At 37.8% G+C, this 25,912-nt stretch overlaps 1 protein-coding gene across 1 annotated transcript in view; it reads left to right on the top strand.

The window, feature by feature from the left end:
* Positions 1-25,912, top strand: part of NDST4 (N-deacetylase and N-sulfotransferase 4) — a 107,759-nt gene that overhangs the window by 24,520 nt on the left and 57,327 nt on the right. The window contains exon 3 of the mRNA XM_021395410.1: positions 22,707-22,794. Within this exon, the coding sequence (XP_021251085.1) occupies positions 22,707-22,794 (88 nt within the window). The remainder of the gene's footprint in view (positions 1-22,706; positions 22,795-25,912) is intronic.

Below are 25,912 nucleotides of genomic sequence, written 5' to 3' on the forward strand. Positions count from 1 at the left end.
TCAATGGACAATAATAGGGAGAAACTGAAAGCAGAAGATGTACGAGCATTGGAAGTTCAAGCAGACAGCTGAGCATTAGTCATTACAGTCTAAGTGTTACCATCACGACACCCTTTAAAACACTTCAGAATGGCAGTGAAGAACACAATGAATAGAAATTCAGAAGTTTCCAATTTTGGATGATCTTAAAGACTTTAAAAATGGATTTTAAGAGCAGTTGAGAATGCATTATAAGAAAAAATTAATAATCAGACAATCTTTTTTTTTTTAAATGGGAGTGTCTATGCCATTCTACTTCAGCAGAGATGACTGATCATTCAATATTTTCCTCGTTGATATCTCTTGAATCTCCCTGTTCTTTCTGTCAAGTGTTGAATACTGCTCAAGTGCCTTGTCTAGATACATCACGCAAAGCATTTTATACTTCAACTCTTTTTAAATTTTGGTTTCAGTAAAGACTGCTCTTTCATTCACAATTTCAGCTCTGACATAGTGAAAAAACACAATTCCTTTGCCATCAGCAAAACATTTATTTTTCTCTTTGGCAGCCTGGAGGATTGATTGTCTGCCCAAGCACCTTACCTGAATTATAATAGATTTGAGGTTCTCTCATGTTGTAGATTTCCCATTAAAGATGTGGTAGGTCTTCAGCATAAGACAGTATTTTTACCATAATACAAATTCAGGAAACTCCAATTGTCTAGTTCTTTCATCCTGTTAATTTAGATAATTGCATTGCTTCCATGTGTCTCACATATTAAGAGTACCTCTCTGTTCCCGGAGAACACACTGACTTTTGTGAAATGCACTTTGATATTGCTTGTGGAAGGATCTCAGAATTATTGCAAAACTGACTTTTTTTTTTCAAGAAAAAGCTTAATCTTTCACAAAACAAGAAAACAAATTAAAAAAAAAAACAGGATTAAAATGCTTAATTTTTCCAGTTTTTTGAGCAGCCGTAAGAACTAGGTAGTTTAATGTTCAAAAGGTAATGAGTTCTGATTAAAAAAAAAACAAAAAAACCAGCAACAAACAAACCAACACAGAACAATACATTTTAATATGTAGAAAGGGCATGGGTTCTTTTGTCTAGTTCATAAAGCGAGCAACAGCTAGTGCTCATAGCCTGTGCCTAGTATTGTTGTTATGTGACAGTCTTCTGTCCACAGTTCTGTGAATTTCCCAAGTTTACACGTATTTCCTGAATACCTTCAACAAAATAATTCTGCAGTCATAGGATGTGTCATACTGGAATATATTTTGAAGATGTATGTGGTTCTCTCTATTTTATTTAGCTTCATTTAATTTCATTTAATTCGTTTTCATAGCATTTAGGGAATCAGTAGAAGCCAAAAAGCACGGCTGCTTTATATGAACCTCTCAAGAGGCCTACAGTAACCTGTGTTTTAAAACAATGCATGTTACTTAAAAAGGCACACTAACAATTGTTCCCTGTATAACAAAACAGCACTCTAAGTGATGGAATACCTTTCAAAAAAGGCTAGCCAATGCAGATGTAAAAAGCAGTCATAATTATTGCCTTAAAAGCACCTGATGCAGCAAAAAGCACATTACCATGAATGTCCTAGATACAATGCAGTTACTTTACTAGTGGTGTTACTTAAGCAACTTCAACTGCACCTTTTTCATCAAAGCTCAATCTACTATCATTAGTTTCATTAGTATTATTTAAACAATTCGAAAACACAAATGTTCAGAAAAAGAGTGAGTGGATAGAAGGATGCACAAACTGATGAGAGAACAAAGAAACTCAAAAGGAGTGTATTGAAACTAAAAATATTTAGCAATAATTAACTGGCAATTTTCTGTCCACCTCTGAGTCATAATACAGTATGAAAACAAATCTTTATTTATGTCTGGTTTTGAATTCTTAGATATACATCTACGCATATGTGCATACATCCACACAAATTAAATTTGTGACCTTTTTTTGTCTCTTCTACTAATGTAGTCATAGGTGCCTCCAGTTAATACTTTTGTTTCTAATGCTGTACATCTCCACTTGTCTTCTTCTCATAGTGGCAGAAGAGTGTAAGAGCTTTTAAGTAAAAGACACCAAATCCCTGGCAGCAGAAGAAAAGACTAGTGTGAGTGGGATGTCAAATTCTGGTCTCATTGTCCCTCCAAAGTCCAAAATCGAATTCCAGTAAGTGGACTCTTAATTATAATTCCTGAAGATACTGCATGTCAGCATGCAGAACTTCAAAACTGGTGGGTCATAACAGATTGTGATGGCAGATAATAGGATAACCTTCAACCCAAAACTCCTGTTTCCTTTCAGAAAAAGAAATGACAGTGGTCAAAAACTGTGATGTGAGCATTGCTTTCATTGAGCTGCATGTTCGTCTGTCCGGAGACAGGCTTTCTCCAAAGGGCTGGATACTTTTCATAAGGGTTTCCTTTTCCTCTGGACACATACAGAGTCCTAATAATTTCACAGAGACCTGAGAACAAATGACCTTCTGACTCCATTCTTCAACATGAGTCATGCATAGCTTGGAATCGTTAGAGTGAATCATATATTGCTTTCAGCAGAGTTTGTTGGAGAATAGTGCTTTGCATACAAATACATTGATTCACCTGTAGAAGTTCACTTTGCAAGAAAGTATTTTAGTTAGGAAATTTCATAAGATCCATGCATAGCTACTGTAAGAAATAAACAAACAACAAAAAAGAGTGATTTCCTTGAACATTTTAAATAGTGACAATTTGATGTAACTGTTTCACTGCCAAAGGGGATTTCCGTGCAGTGGAGAGTTTATTGATTTTTTTTTCTGCAGTGATTGTAAGGACACACACACAGAGTCAAACCTGATGAAAAAATCATTCTGTATTTTATGTTTATGTCACCAAATAATATTCTGTGTCCATGTGGACTGGCCAAGCTAAAGAAGAGAATGTACTGCAAAGCATTCAGGATTTGCCGAGAAAGCACAAGCTGTAATAAACCACTCCGATGCATTGTGGTTTTCCATCAGATGCAGACTAGCTAGATCTCAGTGTCAGTTTTTTATCTATGAGCACTGGGATAACAACTCCACAAAATGCTTTGTGAAGGTGCAAATCACATGGGAGAATCTCCAGCTTAAAATCAAGAACACCAGGGCAAGAGATGGGTTAACTTTTTTAACTTTTCATCATTTGCTAAATCTCTTGGGAAGGTACACATTTAGAGGACTCAGACATCAACTTTTGTCTCTCAGACTCTTTATGTCAGAGCCTGGGGCAATGCAGTTTCGAAGGATGATGTTAAGAATCTCGGCACCTGTAGCCAATGGTTTACTCTCCAGGTGCACAGCTCCTGAATAAGACTAGTATGCACCACACTGTCAGTATTGAATGCTGATACATTCATCTCTATGCGCAAGTTCATTTGCAAATCATGGTTTCAATTGAATCTAGACTTCTGACATCATTGCCAAGACAGTTAGGTCACTCTGAAAATAATGCCTCCTATTTGTTTCCGTGGAAACTGCAACACATACAAAGAGCAGAATAGCACTATTTGATAGAGCAAGCTTTCAGCTACAAACCAGTACTTTTTAACACAGTCACCACCATTAGCTATGCATTTTCACCGGTGATGAACAAGAGCCTGCATACCGCACTCATAGAAGTCTGCACCAGTGGAATTGACCCACTGTCGCCACTGTTGAAACACACCTCCATCACCTCACTGTGCTCACACCCACTGTTTGGTCTCCATCAACATTCAGTAACTGCCAGTGAATGTCAATGGATGTCATTTTTTTCTGTGTGGAGGAATTCAGTGATGCCGCTTTACTTCATATGCACTTTCATGTCAGATCATTTTGTCAGGCTGCCCCTCTGTTGCCGTCTGTCACATGGCATCAAAATGGAACAAAATATTGGTGGGAAGGCTCGGTCTCTACTGCCATACAACCAAGTGACAATGTGGGAGAACAGAATAAAATAGGAGACATTACTTTCAGAGCAGCCCTTGTATATAGCAGGATGAACTTGAAATAGCTGAACAGTCACCATGTTCTCTATCATTGTGCTCAATCCCATAGGCTTGTGTCACTGCTAGTGTCTCAGTGTGGGCAGATCAGTGCTCTCAGCCCCAAGTATAAAGTTCTTTTTCATCTGCCTCTATTGTTTCCATTTGTTTGGAAATATTCCTATCAAGGAAAAGTACAGTGCTGTTACGTGAGGCTAGCAATTTGCAGTGCTCAAGAGACTTTGTCCATGCTCACAAGAAGTCATAAACCAGCGAAAATGCACTGCAGTGCTGGGAAGTTCCTGAAAAATCTTCCCCTTCCACAGACCCCAAAGCCCCCTTGCTTAGGAGATTTGTAAGATCACTTCATTTTGTTTATTTGCTGTGTGATGTATGCATGTATGGTAGGACCTGCTGGGGGCTGGATGTTAACACGTGTCAGATGCAGCCCCCTGCTTTGCTGAACAGGGCACCCTGACTCCCTCTGCAGCAATCACTGCTGCACAGCTACTTTGAACCCTTTCACAGACAGGCTCTCAATTCTTTCATGTATTTTTGCTGCCAGTACAGATTACTCACTCACCAGGTCTGTTTTTATTTACTGCTGCACACATGCTAGAAGCAACAAGGTTCTCTATCAAATCCCCCTGCTTCTTTATTGCCAGCCCATTCTCAGTTCAATAGCAGGATGCCAATATCAGTTTCAGCTTAGCCTTCATTTTCATTTTGTGGCCTTTATGTCTTATCTGTATATTTCTTAGCATTGCTATCTACATCTCTTTTACAGAGACAGTTCCAAATGCACAGCGGTACCCTTCTGAAGTGATGCACATGCATGTAGCATAGCTCAGTATCGAACTGTAATCATTTTTCGCAGACAGCAAACACAATTACTGCATAAACACAGAAGGTGAGAGGAATAAAGCTATTCCCCATGGTCCAAATGCGCAAGGCAATGCTTTTTCAGAGATTTACTTAGATATAAGAAGTTATTTGAGAACTATTATCCATAGAATATCATCACCCAGAGAGAGGTGGCAGTCTCTTGTTCTGGAAACATTGTCCTAATAAACTAATACACCCTCATACATTTAGTCTTCTTTCTGTGCCAAATATGTAGTGGTCCTGAATTCAAATGTTCTAAGTGTTTATGAGATTAATCAGTACAGGACTTGCCTATGCTGAATGCCTTTTCAAAGATTAAAATTGTATGCATTTTATGTTGTTTCTTTTCTCGTTGAAGATGACATTGTAAAAAACCTTACTAATTCTACGACATTTAGATGAAAATGATTTTTTGTTGCTAAAAATACAAAAGGATTTTTTGCTCTCATGGCTGATTTAAATCACTAAATAATTTCACGATATGATATTACAATGTGTCATTTCTTGTAGATGAAAATTCTGTACTTGTAGTGGAAATATTAAATATGAAAAATGATAATTTAGAAAGTTGCAATATTTTATACTGAATATTTCTTAAAAGTTAAGAATTTATCTCAAGAAATGACAGGATGAAAAAAATCCTTTTTTTTAACCTTAATTGAATTTTACTTTCAAAATTAACAAAAAATTGAATAAGTAATTCACAATTTCTATAAAACAAATATGAATAAAAACACTCCATAAATTCCTGAACATTGTTTTTTTAGGATTTGATTTATTGGAAAACACCACATGGATTGAAGTTTTCTGATTTAATACTCCAGCACTTAATATTGAATAGTATGGTGTACAGTAAGTTTCTTTATTTCTCGTTAAGGTTGGCACAGAAAGACTGCCAAGGCAATGTGGTGTCCTTCCCACCTGAGGGTTTCTGTAAACAGAGTGACATTACCCATTTAGAGGCTGGGATTGGCCTGACCCAGCTCCACTTCCCAGGTGCAAGGAGCACAACAGGAGTTGTACTGTGAATCTGTTCTGCCAGTTCACTTGGGACAGAAAGTAGCCACAATAAATTGAAATTCTTGAAAGTAAAATTTTTTTGTTAATTTGATTTTTGAGAGACTGAGTCCCCTAAATTCCAAAGTCCTTTAAAGATACCAAAATGATCTTTTTGTTTAATTAGCAGTAAGGTTTACTGTGAGCTAACAAAGGTCAGAATAGTTTGTACATTTCTGTGACCAGCAATGCTGAGTGAAAAAGGCATTATCCCACTTCTGGCTCCTTTTAGATTTAAAGATTAGGATTATAGCTTTCCTTCTTTCCAGCTTGTTTACCCATTTATTTATCCTTGGACTAAAGGGGTGAAAAATCCTTCTGAAACTGCAAAGTGTCAAGGCAGGGGAAAATGAAGTTTTTCTTCTTGTTATTTGATCAATTTGGACTTCTCCAATGGAACAGTTTCCCATGGCAAATATTGATTTATTAAATGCAGAATGTTCCACAGGAATGAGATTTAAACAAAATGGTATTCTGCTAACTCATCTGCTCTGGCAGACAGAAGGGAAAGTGGATGGTTTGAAGAATATTGAAAAAAATTAATTTAAAAAAATCATAATTAAATGCAGCTTTGGAATTGCTGTTCTTCCAGAAATTAAAAATGAAAATAATTCACAGTGCATTGAGAGGCATTTTTAATATGAGAATATCCCAGAAAAATGGATATTTCAATTTTGTACTGCCTCTTCATTTCACATAAAAGCCAGAATTATTACTGTAACTTTTACATTGCATATTAAATCCAAAATGTCAACATTTAAGCAATCTTTAAAAGTTCACTCGATGTTATAGTTGAATTGCATTGACTGAATCAGATTGCATCAAAGTCAAATGCTTCAAGGACTTATGTTTTCGACCTCAAAACATCAGAGCTTTGAGTAAAGGCCATATAAAGAATGTTTGAATTCACATTTTTGACAGCATACAGTATTTGCTTCCCTTCCTGAAACTCATGAAATATTGGCTCTTAAAACTGTTAGTGACTCTTGAAAGCACAAGTGCTTTTTTGGTTGAGGTCCAATTGTTTTAACAGGGTTTGTCTCAGTATAATTTTCCATTCCCTGGGTTTTTAACCTCCTCACAAGTCTGTAGGCCTGTACATTAGTCTGTTCATTAATAGCACAGACATAAAGCCAAGTTCAGGATCGTTCTAGGTGATAGAAGTTTTGATATTGATTTAAATATCAAAAACCTGGCCTCAAAAATATTCTCTGCAGAAGCAGCTCCAGCCGTGATCCTCAGATGGTTCTACCTGGCCACCTCAGAGGTGCCTGAGCCCCTCTCCACCTGCTGTAAGCAAGCATGAAATAACAGAATTGTCCAGAAGACAAGCCAGACCTATGACATCTGCCTCACTTATTGCTGTGAGTGCACGAGGAGGAAAAAGGCAGGAATCACAGATAAGAAAGAGGCTATAGGATCCCAAGGGTGAGCAGGTTTTTCCAGGGGAAAAACAGCCTAGTAAAGTACAGAACGTGGGAGAGGGACTCAAGGATAGAGGATCAAAGCAAACCCTGGATCAGGGTTGTGTTCTCACCATTTTCCTGTAATACAGTGTCCCTAAGGGCTACAGGGACTGGAGACCTCCTTTGTAATAATCTTTAGCGTAGATTTGTCATCAAATTATCACAGATATTTGGAAGTTAATGGATTATACAGGAATAAATAAACATTAATTTATACTTGTTTGTAATTGGTATAGATTAGATACTCTATAACATTATTAATTTAGAATACGTTTGACAAAGCTCCAGACAGGTAAACTGCTGAAACTATACTCTACATGGTTAACAATAAAAGCAAATTAAAAAAAATAATAATAGATTCAGTCACAGATTGCAAATTCTTTAATATAAAAGCTCTGTATGTGTCTTCCTTATAGCATAGCTCAAGATTTATGTGCATCATAAACAAATACGTCTGCATTATTATAAAGTGTAATTCCACTGTATTTGTTATTAGGAAAGGGAATAAGGTTTCCCACATGCTTTCACTATTATTTTTCTTCTAACTTGGAACATACTCAGGAAATACAAGCTACCCATCACCAGTGTAAATGCTGCGAAGTGGGTGTTACAGGGCAGGTCTGTTATAGACTGGAGGGACTTCGCCCTCCACCTTCAGGCAGCAGGTCCATTCCAAAGCTGAGCAGCAAGAGGCAAAACCTTGGACTAATGACATGGTGTGATTTGTTCACCTGCTATAAGGATACATTTTGAGCTGATGATACACACATTGACTTCACGAATGTAATAAGATGCTGGAGGGAAGCTTAGAAATTTTCAAAGACCTTGTCTGAGACAAGGATGTAAAATTACTTTACACTCAAGCTACTTTTTTCTCTCCAAGATTTCATGAGGGTAAGGGAAAATTCCTTTCTAGTCCTTTGTGTATTGATTGTTGATATTAAAGTGCAATAAGCCCTAAGGAAAAAAGAAAGTGTCTTCAGAAAAGGGAATTTGTTACTGTTTTGCCATTACTGTTATGGTTTGCATTGTAGGGGGTGAGTGCAGCCAAAAAGCCCCTGTATACTACACAGGGCATTCTCCAAACTCAATAAAAAGTCAGCATGCTGACATGAGGGTACAAGACGATGGTGCTGTGCTGTTCAGCTATCCTTTTAGTACTCACTGGGCTGGAGTAACGTCACTTGAAGCCATTTAACTGGAGAAATATGTTGGGGGAAAATTCTTGGCTAAAACATGTACTTTCATAACTGCTTTTTTCTTGCTTTTTTCATAACTTGTGTTTTTCTACTGTTGTACTGGACAATATTCTGTCTTATGCTTGTATCAAGCTTGCAAATGTGAGAAGATGACAGATCACTATGATACATACTGACACAAATGTGCATGTGTATATCTACATGTACACAAAAAGGCTGGAAAAGGTTCAGCATAGGACAAATGAAATCAGTTTTCTAATACTTTTCTACCATCAAACTGATGATAAAACAGCTGAACCTCCTTACATAGAAATACTCTCTTTTCACTCATTTCACTGGCTGTTTGCTAATCCTAAGACCTCAAACAGAAAAGGCTTGGGCACAAAACACTTCAAGAGAGGAGAGGAGCTGCAAAGGAGGGGGAATGTAGAGCGTATAGGGGAGCTTAAGGAATAAGGAAGATTTTCCACGATGGAAAAATAACACCTATTTTTGTTCTCATCTTACAGTCGCAAATTCTTTTCAGAATTTGAACGTATATCTTGTCAAACAATCCCATTTGGGTAGCAGAGCATTAGCCAAATGAAACCTATCAGAACAATCCAGTATTTATGATTTTTTAGCAGCTACTCCCATATAAAATATAATCATGGCACTCCCTCACAGCTGTGAGAGTAATAGTACCTCTCCAGAAATGACTGGAAATTTAGTGCAACACCTATAATTAAAAGGTGTATACTTTGCTGAACATATTTTTCACAGTTTAATGAAGCTAAGTTACATGAAATCACATTTTACACTGCAAGTGACTACACTGTGTTCAATGGGAATATTTAGAGAGAAAAGTGCTACCTGTAATGGCTAAGATTTGAAGCAGTAAGATTTAAAAATTAACTGGCTCAGTAATGCTACTTTCAGCCTACCAGCTAAGTGCATGAGGACAGCTTTGAAATAAGAATATTCTTAAACAAAACAACAACAACAACAAAAACACAAACAAACAAACAACCTCCCTGTCTTTTCTGTGCATCTTTCATTTTCTAAAATAATAATATCACAGTATTTAATATTGTGGTGAGCCTTCTTCACTGTTCCCGAGTGTTAGTAAGTTATTCTCCATGAAGATTAACAGCTGATGTTCTCACTGATGTGAAAATATGTATGTATATTGTACGGTTTATGAAATAATTCAGAAAATTTAGCAATACAGATTTTCAGTATATTATCTCTGTCATCAGACATTGTTGTATTTGGAGGACATACTCTTCTTCTAAGGTGTGGTTTCAGTCTTTCAGCCAAAGTTATGATCTATGGATAGATTTATATACCACGGGAATAAGTTCTCATACAAATGAACAGTTGGGGAAAACAGTAAGAAATTTCAAAATGATTTTCCCATTCAAATACAGACATCATTCAGCATGTAATAAAAGATATCAGTAAACAACCTCTGATTAAAACATGCTTGCTGGAAATGTTTACTTCTCCTTACAAATAATTCACGTTGTGTGCTAATGGCATAGCACACTATACTTCCTGTGTAATTTAGAAAAGCAGGGATTGAAGAGCTCAAACAGAGAACAAGCATAACTCTCTAACAGGAAATATTTCAAAGATGCACAGTGCTTGGGGAAATTCAACACATTCCAACAGCAAAAAAGGTTGCTTGTCAGAAGCAGTTTTAGGAGCCCTGGGGATAAGTCATCCCTGTCAAGAACGATTTAGCAGTACCTAGAAAGGGATGAGCTCCATCAAACACTAGGAAATTCATCCAAATCCTCTTTTACTCTCTGCTGGATGAAATTCCCTGCCAGACCTCCCACCAACAGCAACTGCCCTTCCTCAGGGTCACCTCCAGAGCCCTGCAAGCGAGGCAGGTCCTCTCCCTAGCTCAGGGGCTGAGGATGGGCCAGTCTGACTTGGGCACCTATATGAGGGTGAGCTAGGAAGGCCTAGGGGGACTGCTCTGACATTCTATATAACACAGGGAACAAGATTTCATCCATCAGTTTAGGTATCCACCTTCATCTGTCACAATCACTAGAAGCCTGGACCTACCTGCTGCCTACAGATTTCTCTTTGGTTTTGCTGCCAGATTGAAGGGCTCAGTTATCATAAGTTTCCTTCCTCAGTGGTCACTAGAAGTGCTAAAATAATCCTTCATGCTCTGGGACAATTACATGGTACTGCTTTAATACCTCAATAAAATGAGGTTTTGTTGTTGTTGTGGGTTTCTTTTTCTCCTGTATCTCCAATCAAGTCAAATCTGAAAAAAATCTGCAGTATTTTAGTTTTGCTCTAGGTACAATTTTTCTACTTTTTGAAATGGCATGATAATATTCTTTAACTGTACATCTATGACCTGACACATTTCCTCTGGCTATTAGTTTGTAGAGATTTGTTCTCCATTTTACCTAAAATTACTTGCTTTTATGATGAAGTAACCTACTGGAACATCTAAAATGCTTCATTTCAAATGTGTCAGCTTCATTTGATGATCTGGCTTGATTTTATTGGAGAACATACTGGCCTTTGATATTACCATTTGAGAGAACTGAATAGAATAATAACATTATCAGAGTGTGAGAGGAAAAAAGATTAGCAAACTTGCTATTGGCATTGCCATTTTGCTTTGAATCTTCCAGATTTTGTCATCAGCCAACCAGCTATGCTGCCTTTAAGTACTGGGAAAGATAATAAAGCAATGTTAAGCAGAGGATTTTCAGGCCTGGAGGGGTTTTGAAGTTATTTTCAAAAACAAAATAGGCTTTATTTTGCTCTACTCTAAGTTCGAAACCTGTAGGACATGGCAGGGACAGCATGTTCTTCATGACCTTTGGTCAAAGAAATGAGTGTGATGAAAAGCAAAAACACTTCCCTTTGCAATTCCCCTTCCATTTTACAGAAACTTCCAATTCCAGCCAACAAACACAATCAAACACTGAAGTGATCCCCCTAGGTAATGCAAGACGGCATAATGAAGAAGCCAGAAGGGTCAAAAAAGTTAAGCTCTGTTAGAGAAGCAGCAAACATCTCAGAAGTACTACGAAGTAACATTTAATTCCAGTGATTTTCAAAGTACACCACTGCCCATAAAGATTTTGCGAACTGCATTTTTCAGAATAACCAATAAAGGCACAGATGTCTCCACAACCCTGCCACGGAAAACTTGTTGAGAGGAGTCTCCAAGTGAGACTTACTTTTGTTAAAGAGTGAAGAAAATCGTTGCACTGGCAGATTTATGCGAGTCTACTACTCCATTCCAGGGACTCCAGTTCTAGCACAGTTATGTTTTCTACATACTGCAGCCACATGTATAACTCCAAACAACTGAAGATAAAAGAGGATCTATAAAACTAACATGTTGATTAACTACAATATGGGTTTTCCATAAAATAAAAGCATTACTACATCATTGGAAGTAATTGCAAAGAAGTCTGTGAGATACATGTATTTCACTTGTAACACTGTCAAGAAATATTGCATAATATTTAAAGACATACCTTCCCCAATTTTAAGATACAACTTACTTTGTCCAAAAAGTATTACAGAGAACAGTTATCACTTTGCTGAAAGTGATGTTCTTACTTAGAGTACAAGAAAGTGTCACTTTTTTACCCATTCAGAATTCATCTTTTTCTCCTCCAAGACCAACACAGTGAAATAGATAGGCAGGGCTGGACTGAAAAGGACAATGACTGCTGCCTGTCTTCATTCTCCCAGCTATCTCCAGTGCTTCTGGGACCACCTCTGTGTTTATGGAGTCCACAGGGACTCAGGGATCTGTAATTAGCAGAAATGCTGTGCCTGCCTAGCAGCAGGTCTCTGCTGAAGTTGATGCTCCTCAGTGTTCCACTGACTTAGACTCCCTGGTTTCTGATCTTTACAGAGGATGGCAATGGACAGGCTTGGAAATGGGAAAATATAAGAACCCACAGACACAGCTGGTAAAGGTGCTAGTAGCGATGTGTAAGGACAATAGAAGAGAGTGATTTTAGATTTCACTTACCTACTTCAGCAGAGGTTGTAGGGGAAAGCAGCAACTAACAGTAAGAAAGACAACAGTACTGAAAAACTTTGCATGCAGAGTGTGTCATTTTATAACTATCTTTTCACAGACAAAAAGCACCCAAGTTTTAGAATCCCTCGACTTAAACAAACGGAGGCACCCTCTTAGAAGCCACTGCTTATATCCATCATCACTCCATCATCACTTATATCATCATCCATCATTTGGAGGTGGTTGAATCACCATGCCCGAATGTGTTTAAAAACCATTTGGATGTGGTGCTCAGGGACATGATTTAGTGGTGGGTTGTTAGAGTTAGGGTAGTATGGTGATTCTATGATCACACAAATGCCCGTTCTGAAAACTGAAGGACAGATCTGAATGTGAAAATACCACCTCTGTTCCAATCTCAAGTATGACTGAATGTGTGGTTAAAAAACAAGACAAAACCAAACTTGCAGTGTAATTCTACTACAAGACCACTACATTGCTTAGGTTTTAAGCAGTACATTTAAAGTACAATTTTTTTTTAGGTCAGGTAGGAGTTCAGAATTTTGAGATAAAGGTCTGTAATTAGAATAGGAAGGAATTTTTATGACAAGATTACCCCAGTAAATGATTTCCGATGGCAGTAAAGGAGCAAAAACCCAATCAGACCACACCTTAGTACATCCAAATCCATGAACTAAAGACCAAGAAGGTGGCCTCCATTAGTCTATCTCTTAAATAATTTAAAACTACTGAGTACCCCCCAAATAGTTTTTGTTGTATTTTTGCTTAAAGAAGCAATTTGAATAACCAAGAAAAAAATGAAAAAATACTCAACTGAAAGAAAATGTAGTTATTGGTGTTACTCAGCCTTTAATATATTATTTGCATTGTGCCAAAGATAGGAAGACTGATATGATTTTTTTTGTATGGCATAAGCACTTCTTGAAAGAAAACTGTAAACATTAATCTCTATGTTTTATTATTAGTGACATGCAGCACAATGACTGACACAATACAGTCTGCTGCAATACAGGTTGCTGAATGTGAATATTTTATTAGCATATTATTTTAATCTTTATGTTGCCCCCTTAAGAGGGTTTTAGAGGGTTTCCTGTTCGATATTTTTTGATTTTTTTTTTTTTTTGCAATCGATCAAAACTTGATGATGGTTGTACCCCTCTTATGCTAGCACTCAAATAGAATTGTCATTAAATCCTGGTTCAAATAATAGACAAGCAGTTATAACGTAACTGGTGTTGATATTGATGTCACACTGCAAACATGGCAGAAGGGGCCATGGTCTAGCAAGGAACCCACGCCTGACTTGTAGTCCTGTTCAGAAACACTTATCACAGCTTTCCTGTATGGGGCAAGCGATCTGGGGGACAATGGGAGAGCTCTATAAACTAGAGAAAGCATTCCTGATCATGCTGTTTGTTTTAAAAATTAAACCAAAAATCCTTCATCTACAGCTGGCAGAGATTTCTTTTGCTGAAAATGCTTAGATAAGAGACAAGTTCTAAGGCCCTCTACTGCACTACTGAAAGCGCCACAGGCTGCATGCAACCTGAGAGGAGGGACCTGCTCTGCAGCAGGGCCAGTGCCAGGCATCTGCCTCGCCCCTATGGGGACAGGGAATGCCCACAGCTTGGCATAGGCTGATGCTTCTCTTTCCATGATTTGTCAGCAGACTGAGTATTTCTAAAAAATCTTCAGCATTAACAGTGATCAATACTGAAGACCCTCAGAGATTTCCCAAATAGTCTGTACATCTTTTCTGCGGATAACATTGACACAAAACAGCAATCAGTTGAAGCAGGTAGCTACTTCAACCGTATCCTGCTCCTATGGCACTTGCAGCTTGCCCCCATACTTAATGCCTTTGGTTCTCCCCAGGCAAGTCTTACTGGAGAACTGGAAAGGACTGCATTCACCTCACTTTTCATTAATGGTTTTTGTTTTGAAATTCACACTTCACCCCCATTAGACTGTCCCCTTGCTCCTCCTTTGAGCTTTTTGTTGCTAGACCTTCTAAGTACAAGACCATTGGCTGTGAATTCTCCTTTCCTAGGGAAAAGACTGAAGAGATGCCTTGGCTATTTGCCTGCGTACACAGGTGTGCATCTGGCCAAGACTCTTTCAGTGTTTCTATGTCACTGCCATGGCATCATCGCTCCTGTAACACCACACCAAAAGCTGCTTTCTGAATTCTCAAGCAATGCTATTAGGCAGTTAGTCATGAGTAGCTAGTAAATTTGGTGCATTATCACCCTATTCATCTAATTCAGCTGAAAGTAGCTAAAACTTTAATGGAACAGATGCATTCCTCTGTGCTGAATTAAATGCAATTAGACTCCTGACAGTCTTCTGACTTTGGGATGGGGTTATGGAAGAGTAGCAGAAGCAGATCTGACAGACTGGGCATTCCACTCATAAAGAAAACATAAATTCTTCTGTTTACAATAAACATATTACATATGCGTGAAAAACATGGCTTTTTTTCTTGCTTCAAATACATCCGCATATCCTCCCAGACCTCACACTAAGACAGCTACTCAAGGGAAATGCTGAACAGACTCAAGTAATAGCTCTATAATAAAAAAAAAACAAATCTGCAGACAGAGCTGGCTGTGTTCAGAGACCTTCGTATTAATTATTTATATAGAGCTATAGATTAGCATACTACTCCACAGAAATAAATCTGAAAAAAAGAAAGAAGTAAAGTCCCATCTCATAAACATAGTGTATCTATGGCTGAAGTGTTGCTCATCTCCTTGGGTGTGGTGAGTGGTCTGCAGTCAGTACGTGGAATCACGTTACTTGTATATTGCATTATGTGAAAAATGCAGTAGCAGAGAAAGAAAATCACTGAGGTTGAGAGCTGCACATTGATCAGGTGTCTGGTTAACTTCTGTTGAAATCAGTTTAGGCATAGAGTAAATAGTACAAGTGATTTTAAAATCTCATTAAGGATTTGACTGACTTTAACTCTTAACTGCTTTTAAGATCTAACAAGTTGTCATGGTTTTATGATTTTCGGTTAATTCTTTATAATCTCTCCACTGTAGTATTACTGATCTTCTATTAAAGTTCTGTTATAAAAATGTGAAATGGCCTGAAATTTTCACCACACAGAAGTCAGTGACAACTTCACAGGGTTATAAACTCACCACCGCACTGTCCTTTAAGAAACATAGGTACAGCAGATGAAATTCTATCCCTTACAGTAGAAGTTTGCTCATCAAACCAAAAGGTGAATCTGAGGAACCTAGAGTCCTGGCCTTACAGTAAACCTGTTGGTGATGTTAGGCTGCTCAACACTTCTTTCAAGTTCAGTTTTCCTCTCAGAAAATAGCTACTTCATTCTAGCCTTATAATGCTTACTGGGATTAACTACCTTGTAGTGATATGAAGATTGCTTTGGCTTTGCAAATTGCCAAGACTAAAAGAGTTGGTATCAGATTTTTTCTTAGCACAGATTTTGGAGAGGAAACAAGAACAGGAAGAGGCAATCAAATATCACATCCTGACGACATCTGCTTGCAGTGGAAAGAAACGCTGCTTTGCTATTTTTTTCCTACACATTTACAGCTGGAAATCAGAAGCAAAACTACTATTTTGTTATCCTCCATCTTTCCACAGACCACCAGCAAATTTCTGTGCAGAACAGCTGGTAAATGAACCTCAGGCTATATAATTGCAAAAGCATTAAAGACAGATGTTCAGAACAAAAATAAATAAATGCATTAAAACACTTCTTGGTATTAACAGCAAGTATGTATAACAGAAGCTTTAGGAAACTGCCTTGAAGTGAAAAATACAGGGCAACGCTTCACTAAATCTTAAAATAATTTAGGCTGGAAGGGATTTCTGGAGGTGATTGAGTCTTAGCCCCTGCTCAAAGCAGAGGGAATGTGAAAGTTAGATCACTTTGCACAGGGTCTTGTCCATGCCTGATTTTTTGCATCTCAGAGGACAGATTCCTTAGCCTCTCTGGGCAATCTATCCCAAATAAAAGACCTCTTTTCTAAGCAGTGTATATAAACATCATATAAAGGAAGATATCCTCTAAAAGAATACCTATACTTACATATTTGCTTATATTTTATATCTTCATAAATACAAATAAATAATAATATATATATAGGTAGCATATATACATTTTATGCCCAGACACATTAAAGAGAGAAAAAACTTTGGAACTACCATCCAGCACTAGGATCTATTCCCAAATGAATGACGACTTTGAATGATGGGAATTAAGCCCATTTTTGACAAGATTCTTAGTCATATCCCAGAGATGGTGATGGGGCTACATAACCTTGGCCATGGGATGCCTGTCACTGGCACACCCTTCCACATCAGAAATGCTTCCCAGAATGATTCAGCAGAAATAATATAACTCAAGATAACAGCACGTTATAGATACATTGAAATGCAAAAATACCTACCTTCCCCTCCTTCCCTTGATCTCCTTCCAAACTGTACGATGAACTGTGTCCTTTCTCATTCCTTCTTGACAGAAGGCAGCCTTGTGGACAGGCTTTGTAGTAATCTGGGATCAGGTTTCATTGGGCAGTGAAAGAGCACTGTGTGAAAAGAGCACTGGTAAGTGAAGTGCCCCACAGGCTGGGGACCTTGGGCACTGTGACCACTGAGATCCCTGCCATACAGATGGGAATCTCTAGCTACTAAGTTCTTGAGCTTTTGTTGGTTTGCAAAATTCATGTTCATTATACTGTCTCTAGAAGGCCACATGAAGCCCAAATGAAACATTGAGCTTCTTACTCCACAGTAGGGCAATGTTTAATCCTGCCACTCTTGGGCCCCTCCTAATCTTTTCTGGGTGCTCTCAGACAACGTTTAGCAACTTCTGGGAAGGTCCCTGAAGCATCTGCAGAAGTAAGGAATTTTGATTTGTCTTTGTGGAATCAATGTTTAGAGCTGTTATAAGGACTTTTTGACAATTTTAGGTTTCATCCTAAACTATGTCTGTTTCACAAAACATTAGGATTTTCTTCCAAACACAGATTTTAACCAGTTTTCACCAGTTGTTCACACAGACACCAGTCCTTTCTTTCACAAATATTCTTCACATCTCTAACACCACTACCTGTGACATGAGCAGCTTCTCAAATGAGAGGTACATGAATCAATCTAACTCTACTTTAGGTTGCCTTTCGGGTGGTGACCAGGTATAAAAAGCACAACAAAGAATGAGGGCTGCATGTTAATTCCATTAATTAATCCTTTTTTCATTTGACAAAAGGTTCCACCCTGTATTTTCAAAGTAGGGGTTCACGTATCCCTTTTACTTGCATATGTACACACACGTACACACAGAGTTGCATATACCTCTCTCACTACAAACATCCCCCAGCACTGATCACATTTGCCTCACTTTCCTCAATAAGAAATATGAGATTAATTTTGTTGACTCGCTTCATCCAGCATCTGTCCTCTGCACCCTATAAATCACCACATGTGCTAACAAGGGCTCATACTCCAGTAGTAGTATTGATCCGCACAGATCTTTGAGTTAGGAGCAAAGCCTCTTTAATTATTTGGCCAACTTTCAGTGGTTTTTTTTGTGTGTTTTGTTGGTTTCTTTTTTTTTTTGGTTTTTTTTTTTTTTGGAGGGGGGGTGGCAGTTACAACATCTTGGGAACACTAGTCACGATGTTTTAGTGTTGCTGTCATTTAGCTTAGTTAGATTTGGAATTTCAGTCCCCTGAGAAATACCTTCTACCTCAGTCTGGTCTTCCCACGCTTGGCATCAAAATCAGAAAAAGTCATTCTTTTACTTTCTCTAAGGATTTGATAACCTCTTCACTTTCCTTAGCCAGAGGTATTTTGACCTTTAATTAAAAGGAAAATTTGTTGTCTTCCATTCAGAAGGCAGCAAATAATGAACTCATTAAAATGAGGTTAGTGTTCAGGCCTTGGAGCAATAAGAGCTGAAGTCTCATTAGCAGCTAACAATCCAGAACATAGCACATAAATAAACCTAATATGGCAGAGCAAAATGCCTTGGTGCATTAAATTTGAGCAGAATCAAATGTTTACAGTCAATGATGTCTGGGGCATGAAGTTTTAATGTACTTAATAAAGGAAAGCAAATTGCTTCCTATTAGCCATGAAATGTTACTGAAGAAATTGCCCCAAAAAGTTTATTATGTAAATGAAGGATAGAGTTATAATTAACAAGGACATAGCAGGAAAATACCACTTCTGCGCAATAGATGCACCAATTATGAAGGAAAAAAATCACAGCAACTTCAAATCTACAAAAATTAATTATATGGATTAACGTAAAATACTGCCAAATATAAATGTAGTATAAAGAAGAAACCATATCTCATGGATGTCACAGAGAGAAGCTTCATTGACAAAATAAAGAATCAATTAACAAAATGAAACTCACAAGTTTTGAGATATTCCTGGCAATTGGCTTTTATATTTGAAAGAACAACCTAAATTACCTTAAAAAAAAAAAGCTATTTGCTTAGGCTGACACCGAGACATGACAGCTTGTCCATGTGCAGATGTGCTCCATGGTTCTTTTCTTGGAAAACAATAATTATCTAGCATGGTTTACTTAACTGTTCAACAAAAAAGCAATGGTGAGCAAACACCTATTGGTTTAACACACCCCTACCCATTCAATGGCAAAAGCTAATTGCTTTTTCCCATAACCTTCAACACTTACAAACAGCCTTCCTCTACTTACAACTCTTTTAAGACTCAGTACTTGGAGAAAAATGAATAATCCTACTGACTCTGAAGGAAAGATGTACATTGGCAGATAAGATTTAAATACTATGGGCAGTGGAAACATCCAGAAAAAAAAATCACCTCTACACAATCAGATTCGTCATGCTTTTTTCCTACATTTCTCTGTATGACTCTCCTTCAGCTGAGGTTGTGGATAGTGCCTACCAGTCAGTCAAGCTTCCACGTTTCTCCTTCAGTGACATTGTCAAGTCCTGAGGTCATGATAAAAAGGCAATGGGAGTGGCAACAGGGATGGGGACAGATGAGGCTCTGAGGAAGGAGGGCTGCCAAGGAGAGACAGAGAGAGCACAGCAGGACCTAAGCAGAGCGTGAATAGCTGTATTCACACCTGGTGGCAGGCATGATTTCCAGCTGCTAAAATTCAATAGTCCTTCCTCATCCTGCAAAATCCTTCTGTGAGTGTGATTAGAATAAAATAAATACCTTCCACCTCTTTTGAAGGCCATGAGCTCCAGAAAGACTTCTAGCACCAAATGGCAGGGACACGCAACTCCTCCAGGCTGCAACATCCAGGAGCCAGTGGGCAGCAACCCTGCCTGAACAATAGCCATCCTTGCTTCAGCACTATAAACAGGGAAACAAACAGGGGTTTAATCACTCTCAAGCATACATGGAGGATGATGAAAAAAAGTAATCAGCTCTCTTCTTGTCATGGTACTGTGTGCTGTTAAAGTCTGTACCTTGCAGGATATAAAGTTCTCATTATTTACTCTGAAAAATTACCTGTGAGGGCAGCGTAGGTCATTAGAAATTTTGTTCAAATATATATTCTGTAAAAATAGGGAAGGTAGACCCTAATCACCTAGGGAGACGTTGAGGAATCAGAAGATGTTTCCCATCCTCTACAAAAAGGTAAGCAGTGACAAAATGCATTAGGTTAACAGTATCCTCTTAGTATTAAAATAGAGTGAGGTCATGAAAATGAAGTTTAGCCACATACCATTTAAGTTAATATGCATATATGGAAATGGCAATAAAACCAAGTATTCGAGACCAAGGCAAATCTAGTTTGAGTGACAGATTTGCCCTTTAGACAGAGAAAAATGCTTGACACACTGCAGGTTACAGGATTTACATCTTAATCCTCACTCTGAAATTTTAATGAGACCTCACTGGGATGTAAAGCTTCTGCCTATCTTCCAGTTCTGTGATCTTACTGAGACGTGAGTGTGAGGGAAATTAGAGAGAAAAAAAATAAAGTGATATTATAATGACGGTTCTTTTGCATACCTTCTTGTACTATATGTTAAGAGATAATTTCTCAAGGTGCTCTTTCCTCAAAGGAAAATTGAATTGATTTTGCTCAGCCCATCAGTCTTTCTCAACATATATAAAATGCTCTACATAGCTTGGGAAGTCATATTCTAAGATATAACGACTCTGATTCCCTGCTTATTACTTTAATGGTGCCAATTTAGTGACTTTTTTATCAACAGGGGATATTCCTCAGTTTCTTAGAGATTAATGCCACTATTAGCTAAGGTTTAACATGTTGGTGAATATTTATATAGTATGTACATAGAGCCCCAATATGTGAAATTGTCACAGGAGTTAAAAAATCAATGTATTTAATGTCTGGCAATATAGGCTGGAAACCTACACGTATCTTAATGCACAAGCACATGATTTACTGCAATTAGATTGCTCTATTTATTTCCTTTAGCAACATATCTACTAGGTGACTGCAATAGCTGATAACCACTGTTTAAGTCTTCTTTAATATTCAACAAATGTTTCTGTTAAAATAAAAATAAAATGAAGGCACACTTTCTAACAACCTTTTATATTACACTCCCAAGCTGCCTGGCACCCAAACAATGCCTTTACGGACAGTAACTGTTAGCAAATGAAGCTTTAGAAGAGATGTGAGCTCCAACGTCCATAGACTCTAAATATATATGTTACTTAACATGCAATCAGTACCTTTAGAAAGTTAATGTCCTACCATGAAAGCACACAGCAGTTGACAGCACCTCCTCACCCACTGCAACGCAAAGGAAATATCAGAAATTGTGCCACCGCAGATCTGTTTTGCTTGGCTCTCATCTGGATTAGGATTGCATAGGCCACCAATCTGCATTTCAGTTTCTTAAATCCCTGATTCACCATTTATAAGGGACCGACTACACTTTGGGTCATAAATAGTCCTTTCCTTTCTTCCAATTTATACCAGTAAGTTGAACTAAAAGGTAATGCTGTCTTCCTGTAATGTAAAGTGAAATTCCTAATGAACATACGAAATGTAATCTTTTCAAATGAAAGGAAACATTAGCTGGACTTGGACTGCGTGTAAACCACTATGTTCACTTTGTCTTTGAACTTTACTAGAACATGAACATTTGATCAATAAAAATATTATTAGCAGATGATGTGAAAAGTTCTAGAGAGCCACATAATGGGGACATGGAAAATTGATGAAAATAGAGTTTATAACCCGTTCAACAACGGCAAGACCAATAGGGAGATAAATGCACTATCTCGTATATATAGCACATCCAGATTATGTGAGCTGCTGATTCAAAGCAGACATCTGCACAGCAAGGACAATCTTTAGAAGCAGCACAGAGTTGATGACCTAACAATAGAGGTAGATAGCTTGTGCAGACAGAACCATTATGTTTTTCTGTGTTTGTTGGAAACAGGTGCATGAAAAAATGGATAGATTACCAGACCACACCTATTCTGTAAGCAATATACTTGTCCTCTCTTTCATTTAGATTGGTCTTATCCTTCTCATGGAGGAGAGATAAAATAAACAGGAATTTAATGTCAGTCATGAGAAAAAATGGATGTTAGTTCTACCACAGGTCAAAATTTGACTTTCACAAGTAACCCTGAATTAAGTAATTAAACACAATCAAATATGTTTCTGCAGGTAAGTAAACCCTAATGCCTCCACATCTGGATGGTAAGCAGTATCTCTAACTTCGGAGTTTAAGCACATTTTATCAAGCCTCATTAATAACTCCAAATGTGGGTCACTTAGTGATTTAGTGTACCACTGACTCTCAGTGACTGGATTCAAGTCCTGCCATATATCATTGCAAATAATACATAGTATTTTGGTCTGTCGTGTACTTCAGCACTTAAATACTACTACTAGCATTGCTAGATCATCAAACTGATGGAGCAAATTAAGCTATCTGTAATAGTCTTAAAAAGAAAAAAAGAAAAAATAATAATAACCCCAAAATAAAATGTGAAATATTTAACAGGATCTTCTTGGGTATATCTCCTCAGGTGGACACAATTTTTTTAAATGAGGTATTCAAAAAATAAATATTCATTTTTCTAAATGCATGTTAATTTCTTATTTATTTCAGGCTTTACTAGAGACTCAAAATTTACTGCGCACTCAGGTTGCAAATTTTACCTTCAACCTTGGATTTTCAGGAAAATTTTACCACACAGGTAAGAAGGAACTTCATATTCTCAGGTAGCTACGGATAAATAGGTGACAGGATTTTAAGCCTAGCTTTAGACCTGCCTTTTTTTATTAAAGCACCAACTCAGTGGAGGAGTGGGAAATACATGCTTCACCATTTTAGCATCAAGGGTCTCATTCGCTGTCCACTGGGGCAAGAATAGGCTATGGATAAGATTCTTAGAAATATGTAGATGTCATCGGTGCTTTTATGAAAGATGTGTGGTAGTAAACCTTAGTGTTGTAAAGGGAGAAAACATGCTGCCAAGACCTCTGTTATTCTGCACAAAGCAAGAGAGCAAAGAAGACATACTAAAGATTTACCAGTATGACAGATATGAAGAAACACATAAGGCCAAAAAAAAAAAAAGTCTCATAACCTCTAAAGAGGCAGATGTATTTGAATGGGATACATAAGATTTTGTTATGACTAGAAATTATTTATTTTAACAGTGTGAAAACTGGGAGAGATGATAAAGCTAGAATCATGCAGTTCAGAAGCACATTCTTTTTTTCCAAGAAAAGGGAAAACAAGATGAAAATAAATTTCAGTGAAACCCTGTTACCTTTGTACTCCATGCAGGAACAAGTTGTACACCCACACCATGCTTCCATGGAAGATTAGGTGCTTCTACATTTCCTTCTTTTTATGACTCCTTTCTTGCTTTTGGTCCCCTTCCTGCCTTTCCCTCCCTCCCTTCCCCTTCTTCTCTCTAACACAAAAAGACGTATTTAGAGATTCACTGCAATAGAGATATACACTGCACATCTCCTTTCCAAACCTTGTGCTGCACCTTTCTCATCTTTCAAGACCAACTCAAGAATCCTCAGCTGTCAACACATTCAGTCACATCTGACACTTCTTGCCCGAGTGGCACTGTGAAGGCTGGGAATCATTTAGAGGAGATGTGGAAGCACTGCAGCAGCAAGATGATGAGAGAAGTTTAGAAGCAAGGAATGTTACAGTTCTAGCTGTAACAGGTCACGAGGTAGCTGCAAAGTAGAGCAGGAAGATGAAGATTCCTTGTCACAGTGTAACTGCAGCAGTACTCCCCTTTTCATTGCCAGTATTTGAAGATGATACTAGCAAGCTCACCCACCTCTTATGTCTCTATTTCACCACCAATTAGAAGAGTACAAAGGACCCTGGGAGAGAAGGGGATGAAAAATCATTTGAAGGATAAGTAGAGAGAAGGAAACCAAAATTACTCATTTGTGTTACTGTTGCTCTCAGGCACCACTGAAAGTCCAGGCTGTTTTCCTCTTGGGCGGACACATAATGCTAGGCAACTGCTGCCCAGGAAACCTTACAGACTAAAGAAATAAGCAGCAGAGTCTGAGAAAAATGAGAGGTAGAGAGAGATGGAATTACTTGCCCGGAGTCATATAACAAGCCAGTGGAAGACCTGTGATTAGGGAACAACAACGGAGACAGACCTTCAGTACCCTACTCGCTTCATCTTGACCTGCCTGTATAGTTAGTTCTTCTGGAGATTAATTGGACATACACTTAATACAGCAAAATAAACAAAATAGCCCTAGGCTCTGAGCCATTTCAAAGCAGGATGCTGCTGCATAGCAGCTGTCTACAAAGTGGGGCTGGTGTCAGACATTTTAGTGTCCACCACAGAGAAAGACAATTCAAGGAGGAGAAGAGGTGAAAAAGGAGATAATTTGTTACAAACATTATAAGATAAAGGCAGTGACTGGCAGAAAACATGAAGCTTTCCTACAAAATCAAACACTTTACCTGCCAAAGCACTTTTTCTGACAATCCCAGTTGTCTCCATATGCTGTTACTATTTCTTAGTGAAGCCAGTTCCTACTAGCCCACAGGTTTCATTGCCCCACTGGTATAACACCAATTTCAGATTCATTACTACCGCTACAGAGAGAGAATATCTAAGAACGTGCATGTTTGCCTGTCCTCCTAAGGATCTCAAAGCATACCAAAATAGCACAAAACTACTTAATGAACTGAAGCATGCCTTTGCCTCCATTAAGGGACACACTGCTGTCTGCACTCATTAAGTATCCAACTTTTTAAGAGAGCACTTCATTTACAGGTCAGCAGTGGCATTTGTCATATCAGTTTAGCGGAAAGATTCTAAAGCATTCTCTATGCAATATACACTTTATTGACTCATAATAAATAAAACATGGAAGAGTATTCTTTAATTACTGTAAATGTAGCTCGTTTACCCCAAGAGGCTTTTAGTATCAGATATTCAGTGTGTTTTATTAGTGCACCGAGAATTCTGTGCCTTATTGACTTCTTTAATGAGTGATTTTGCTTGCCTTTCCAGAACTAGGATCAGTTTAAACCTACAGGAGAGAGATGAACTTGGGAATGTGTTTGCAGATTAAACAGTTATGCATTTTCACTGAAAGATGCTGCTGACTTCTGTACGACAAATACCAATCCTAGCTGGCTTGCCTGCATACCAGTACAATAAATGACATGTCTTAATGCCAACATCATTCCCTCCTGTAGCATGGGAACACTATGCGCTCTAGATGTGAGACTGATAGAAAAAAAAAGAGTAAGGCCTATTGGTTATGCAGTTTTATCAAACATCTTGTGCTTGTTTACACTATGGCAACAGAAACGAAGATCTTCTCAGAATTTGCACTTGAGATTTCTAAGATTATTGATTGCAACTTCAAACTTAGTTTCAGTCTTGAGCTTGATACCTCTAAGTTGCTGTAGGTTTAAAATGAAGGATTATTTATGATGTGCAATTGAACAATGAATTATTATCCACCTGTGCAAAGTGTATATTGTCTTTCAAAGTAGATATATGTTCATCTTCTTGATTGTAGGTCTACTGCAATTTTCAGATCTCAGACTAAAATGAAGCCAGAAAGTCACACAGAGAGTACTGATTATACAACAGTTGAAAACCTCCCAATTCCTTGTTTTGCTTTCGATACTTTAAACAAGATGTTGGGCAAAAATATTCAAAAAATACGAGCACTTAGCAAATTTTCCATTCAACCTTCGATTTGTTAAAAATATGTCTACTTGAGATTTCATAAAAATCAAACATCCTTTTTATAGCCTATAAAGAAAATAATCCTCCAAAAAGTGAAAACTTCACACCT

This window comes from Numida meleagris, chromosome 4 (assembly GCF_002078875.1).
Source record: "Numida meleagris isolate 19003 breed g44 Domestic line chromosome 4, NumMel1.0, whole genome shotgun sequence".
NCBI classification, from domain to species: Eukaryota; Metazoa; Chordata; class Aves; order Galliformes; family Numididae; genus Numida; species Numida meleagris.